Genomic DNA, 6216 nt, shown 5'->3' with positions numbered 1-6216 from the left:
TGACAAACCCAGCTTGTCTAAACTGGGGTGTAGGCCTCGAGGAGCAGAGTGTGATGCCTGAGACTCCCCCTCCCTCTGTAGGCAGAAGTCCACTCTCGGCCCCTCTGTGGATGGCCCTAGCCAAGACAGGACTCTGCTGAGGCCCTAAATGGTATCAGGTCAGGGGACTCAGCCCGGCTTTTGTTCTTGGACACAAGCCCTGGAGAGTGTGTGAGGAGCAGGTGGTGTCTCTCCCTCCTACACGCCTCTTCCTCAGGCAGTGTTTCTCTGGGGTCTGGGGCAAGTCAGCTGAGGCACATGATGGCTAGCTACAGAGATGGCGTCAGATCTGGGGACAGGAGCAGGCAGGAGGGACCTCTTACCCATCCTCCCACACACATCAGTAACTAGAGAAGAATTTCTGGGTTATAAGTGGGGTGAGGCAGGGCGGGGGAGGCCTGAACACAGCGGTGGTGGCCCTTTTGTGACCAGCTTTTGTGGTTCACACATGACCACTTCCCAGGGATGCAGAGGGAGGCTGGTCTGGTCTGGAGACTGGTATGCCCACTGAGGTGCTGGCACCGGGCCTGTCTTCAGTGCCATTTGATTTCTGGGAACTCTAGGCTCCCCACCTCCGACCCCAACCTGGGTTCAGTCACCCTGGTTCACCTGGACAGGCCTTGCTAACTTTGGATCTCGCCAAAGGTTTGGGATGGACTTTTCTTTCCATTCAGAGGGTATAAAGGCTCCAGATGCCAACTGTCCACTTGGTCCCCAGAGTTCTCGGAGGGAAAGAGAACTGGCCGAGCCGAGCCCTCAAAAAGCTGCTGTTCCCTGGCCTTTGAGTCTCCATCTAAGGGAGAGTGCTCTGTGCTTCCTCAGAAAATGGAGATCAGCCTTCTCCATCTCTGCCTAATCAGAAAAATAGCTGGAAGGTTCTCCCACTGAGAACAGACTGAGCTCTGCTTCCCCAGGCACCCTGTGAAATCGAGCCCGAGTGCTCTCGCTGTGGCAGAAGACTCTGCTGGGAAGGAATCCCAGAGGAGAGACTGTCTCAGCTGGGTTATGAGCTTCGGAAGGACATTTGAGGCAGAGAGAACAGCACGTGCTGAGGCCCAGAGACAAAACCACCTGGTTGCGTTCCAGGAAGCTGTGGCTGGCTGCGGGGGAGAAGGGGTGGAAGGTGTGTGGAGAAGGCAAATCGGGGGCAGATCTTGTTGGGCTTCTCACAGCAAGAGTGACTCACAGAAGGGCGAAATTTGTTTTTAAGATTTTATTTATCTATTTGAGACATAGAGTAAGAGAGAGCAACAAATAAGGGGAATGGCAGAGGGAGAGGGAGAAGCAGGCTCCCCACCAAGCAGGAGCCTGATGTGGGACTCAATCCCAGGACCCTGAAATCATGACCTGAGCAGAAGGCAGAGGCTCCCAGATGCCCCGGCAAAACGTTTTCTGATCAAATTTTACTCTGTCACCGAGGAGTGCGACAGAGAAAGCTCTGGACTACAGCTGGAAGGAGTTGGGGGGTTCCTGATGCTGCAGGCTACTCCTCTTCCTCCACCTCCTCCTTGCTCTTTTCCAGGTATCTGTGGACGGTGTAGCCTAGAAAGGCACCAATCTTGCCCATGAGGGCACTGCCACCACTGGCCCCTGGGAAGCAAACATCACCAGGTCACTTGGGGCCCAGGCACCAGACCTGGGAATCCAAATGCCAGGAGACCATTAGTGAAGTCCAACTTCTTCGTTTCCAGTTTGAGAAACAGGGGCCCCGAGCCCGGACAGGACTTCCGCAGAGTGAATCCTAGTTCCCCCTTGACTTGCCATCTCAAATCAGAGATATGTTTCAGAGATGGAAAATACACAAATAACAACTCATTCTCTTCACATCTGCAGTGAGCACACTGTGTTATTAATAATGCTAACAACAGCCACCTCAGTGGAGACCTCCCTGTGGGGACTGGGGGTTCACTAGTAAGGGATTTCATCTTCCTGGCAAGCCTGTGGCATGTACAAGCATCTTAGAGCAGCACAGGGCTGTTCCTAGCTTTGCCCACACCTGCTTCACCTCCCACTGCTGGGGTGTGGCCTGATCTGTGTCTTCTCTTCTGCCCCTCCTGAGAAGGACTCTGTTCTCTTTTGAGCTGGTTCTTTGAGCTTTTGTCATCCAGAATTGAGAGCAGATGGAAGATTCAGGAAGGCAGAGGGGAGTCTGCCGGGGGCAACTTTTCTCTAGGATTTTGGAGGCCTCAGAGAGTGAGTGAGGGAAAGAAAAAGAAAGAGCGAGCAGCGAATGCATTTTTTTTTAATTAAAAATTAAAAAAAAATTTTTTTTTCAGTATAATCTCTGCATTCAACATGGGCTTGAACTCACAACCAAGAGATCAAAAGTCACATGCTCTACCAACTGAACCAGCCAGGCACCCCTCTCCACCACCTTTCTTTGCCAATCTGGTTCCCTGATTGAGCAGATTCATAAAATGTTATATATATATATTTTTTTAAAGATTTTATTTATTTATTTGACAGAGAGAGATCACAAGTAGGCAGAGAGGCAGGCAGAGAGAGAGCGAGGAGGAAGCAGGCTCCCCATGGAGCAGAGAGCCCGATGCGGGACTCGATCCCAGGACCCTGAGATCATGACCTGAGCCGAAGGCAGCGGCTTAACCCACTGAGCCACCCAGGCGCCCCATAAAATGTTATATTGAGGATGGTCATCCCTGTTAACAGATGAGGAAACTGAGGCTTGTTGTGACTTGGCCAAAGCATCAGTGAGGCACCTGGCCTTCGTGGTTAAAAGCGAGGCATAAGACGAGGTTCGAATGCTGGCTCTGGTGCTAATTCACTGGGAGAACTCAAGTAAATTATTCAGTCCCTCGGTGCCTCAGTTTCCCCACTGCAGGATGGAGATTGTAATAACACCCGACTGCTAGAATTACCGGGCTCTGGCATCCCCGCAGGAGGGCCCCGCGCCCCACTCACCGAGGCTCTGCAGCGTGGCCACCAGCCCCCCGGCGGGCACACCGCCCCCGTTCGCCACGGCCGACCAGCTCATCAGGGAGGCGGCCACCGAGTTGGCGGCAATGCCGGAGCTCAGGAAGCCCAGCGCGGGCAGCCCTGCCGCCAGGAGGCCTGGAGGAAGAAGAGGTGATGAGAGAGCGCCCGCGGCAGGGGTGCGCCCCACCTTCCCGAGCTTTGCGCCCTCCGGACCCACCTCCTCCGACAGCCATGCAGGTTAGTGCGCCCCATAACCCGGAGCCTCCGCTTTCCGAATCTTCCTTTTCCCGTTGTCGTTTGCCTATCGGGAGGGAACAAGGTGGGGAGCAGGGTTCCCTACTCTGTGCCGGATGCTCAAAACCACCCCCATCCTTCCATTTCGGGGAGCCTCCCTTAAGGGAAGAGACCTCCCCCGAGGCTCCGTGCCTGGCGCAGAACTGGCACCGAGATACCTTTCGGTGGAACGGAGGAATTGACAGGTGGGGATTCGAATCTGGGACCCTGGCTGCAGCGACCCGGAGCTGGCCATCGCAATGGCCCTTCTCGTCTGGGAATCAAGGATCCTGAGACTCTCTGCCAGGACTCTGAAACTCTGTGGGCTTCTTTATCCCACAGCCCTCCCAGGTGCGGGGACCCTTACCTGCCTCCACCCTGCAGCACGCGCAGAGCAGCAGGTAGCACAGGAAGAGCGATACCGCCTCTTGCCGCATGATGGCGCCGCGCTCAGTCTTTGTCACTGGCCGGGAGAAGGGGGAGAGGAAACAGATGGTCTCCAGAGCCCTTTTGGACCTGCTCGGTGGTTTCCCCGTCCTATTGGGGCGAATCCATAAAAAGCAGCGATTTGCTTTGGATTGAGCCCAGGACCCTCCTAAGGAGCCATGGGCTTTTAATCTCCTCGTGGCAACAACACAACAAACTGTACAGCCTAGACTCACATTCAAGACTGTCAGAATTCAAACATTATAGCACAGAATAGGAAAATACATATGCCCCCACCCCCACGCTCACCTCTAATGTGATCTTTGTCAGTTCAATGAATTTTCCTTCAATTAAAAACGAATAACCTCTCATATATTGAGGACTTAGCACCTTATGGCACAAGGTCATTTATACCCATAACAACCCCATGGGGCAGGTACCATTGTTCTCAACCACGTGTTATAGATAAGGAAGCTGAAACTGGGAGAGGTTAAGTAATATTCCTAAGACTGCCCAGCTAGGAAGTGGCAGTTGGATTTAAACCCACAGTTGACTGATGCCCAAACCCATACTTTTAACAACCACTCCAGGTAACTTCATCTATCCTCAAAGATGAACTCACTGTCACCTTAGATCCTACATTAAAAGGGGTTTCAGAAATCGTCCAGTCCTTTGGGCAGGTAAGGTAGCTTGGTCTCCATTTTACAGATGACCAACTAAGTCCAAAGAAGTAAAGTGCCAGGGTTAATTAAGGCCACAGATTGCTGAGTTGGTACCTATGACCTAAGTCTCATGCCTCTTAGGGTGTTGTACCCCAACCCCCTAAAAGCCCCCAACCCATCTCCTGGGACCAGTTCTAGCCCATGGCACTACAAGGGAGCCAGGGGCATAGCCTCCCTGAGGAATGGGTGTCCTGGCTCTTCGGGCATGAGGCTCACAGGCAGGGAGCCTGGTAGAGTTTGGCAGCTGGATGTTCACACTTCCTAGCTTCTGGGTTTACCTTGGAGGGGGAAGAAGGTGAATCTTCCTTTCTTTCCCAGAGCCCGACGTTAGATGGGAACAGCAGTGAGGCAACAGCTCTCCAGCTGAAGGCTGGCTTTTTATAATCACATTTGGACTGCCTCCTCCCCCAGGCAACCAACCAATCCCAGTCCAGGTTTCCATTTCCTGGCCTCATCCTCGGTTTTCTTTTTCCTTTTCCTCCAGCTCTGTTTGCTCAGTGACGGCATCTCTGCAATATCCACAGGCAGAAACATGTAATTGAAGCCAGGGACTTTCTGAATAGCTAAGAGTATTCAAAGCAGATTGTACTACAGTGGGATCCAAGACCCCGTTGGGCTTCATGAAGCCCAACCACTAGTTCCTCTTGGGATGCAGAAGCCTTTCACAATTCAGTTCATAATAATGCCTACCCATTTATGGAGCACTTTCTGCATAGCAGGGCCTATGTAAAATACCTTATGAATATGATCTCTTTCCTGTCCCACAACAGTCCTGCAAAATATCATCTATTGTTTATAATCTTCACTCTGCAGAGCAGATTTAAGCTTGTGGAAATGAAGTCATTCGATTGCATGTTTTCTCAGGCTGACTGCTTCCGGGTGATGGGTGTATGGTAAGACTGGCACAGGCCATGTGCATGAGGCCATTGGCACACATCCTTTGTCATAAAATGGGTCCTCTGGTTCTGGTAATAGATTGAGAATTCTTTAAGCCTTTGGATAGTAATGCTTGCAGAAGCACAATGGGTAAGAAAGGCAATCCATGTTTGGAGTACACAGCAGTTCTAACAAGGATGAATCACTGCCTTCTCCAAAGTGGAAGGGGGCTGGTGTAACTGACCTGCCACTAGGTGGCTGGCCATTCTCCCCGACCTATGTTGTTAACTGCAGCCTACAGTTCCCTGCTGAGTTATTTCTTAGCAGTTGCTGGATTAACTTTGGTGAGAGGGAGCCCAAGTTTCGGGATCCATTCATAGCGTCCGTCTTTGCCACCATGGCCATTTTTAAATTGATCTTTTGCAAAGTAATAGAGTTGCTGAGTTCAGAACTTAGTTGACATCCACAATATGGGACATATGACCATCTGGCTGGACAGCCTCCAGCCACATTGTCTCTGCAGGATCATGTAATCCATTGGATTTAGGCTAAACTCCATCTATCACCTGGCCTCCGTTAGTCCCCACTCTAACCAGAAAGCGATGTTGGTATTTTGTGTCTGTTAGTTTCTGTGTCAGGTCAGACTCCATGTCTTTAATAATCTTTTTGAAAATTGTGAATATTCTTCTCTTTCCAATGCACAGTTACTCCAGCAAATGACAACAGATCCCATTGGGAAAGGATAGGAGGAATATTTACTATATGTAACTATGGTATCACTCACTGCAGAATTGTTCCTTAATGGGGCATGACCTCTACTGCAGTCAAGGTGTTCCGTTCTGTGAACTTAGATCTCAGATCTGGATGAGGGACTGTGATTTTCCATTGTGGCAGCTAATGTCAGTCTTCCACTTATCAGCTCTTGATTTTTTAAAAAGATTTTATT

At 51.0% G+C, this 6216-nt stretch overlaps 1 protein-coding gene across 3 annotated transcripts; it reads right to left on the bottom strand.

Moving 5' to 3' along the window:
- Positions 1-1434: 1434 nt before the first annotated feature.
- On the bottom strand, positions 1435-4785 carry IFI6 (interferon alpha inducible protein 6). 3 transcript variants are annotated; one of them, XM_032302597.1, is made up of 5 exons: positions 4673-4785; positions 3614-3709; positions 3191-3274; positions 2916-3108; positions 1435-1629 (listed from the first exon to the last, which is right to left on the bottom strand). In XM_032302597.1, exons 2-5 carry the CDS (start codon positions 3681-3683, stop codon positions 1443-1445), a joined length of 534 nt encoding a protein of 177 aa, XP_032158488.1. In that variant the 5' UTR covers positions 3684-3709; positions 4673-4785; the 3' UTR covers positions 1435-1442. The 3 variants fall into 3 exon arrangements, with proteins under 3 accessions (XP_032158488.1, XP_032158486.1, XP_032158487.1); XM_032302595.1 differs by having other exon boundaries at positions 3614-3783; positions 4673-4781; XM_032302596.1 differs by having other exon boundaries at positions 2959-3108; positions 3614-3783; positions 4673-4780.
- Positions 4786-6216: the final 1431 nt, after the last annotated feature.

This window comes from Mustela erminea, chromosome 10 (assembly GCF_009829155.1).
Source record: "Mustela erminea isolate mMusErm1 chromosome 10, mMusErm1.Pri, whole genome shotgun sequence".
Lineage (NCBI taxonomy): Eukaryota > Metazoa > Chordata > Mammalia > Carnivora > Mustelidae > Mustela > Mustela erminea.
This window is presented reverse-complemented; position numbering and strand designations above follow the sequence as displayed.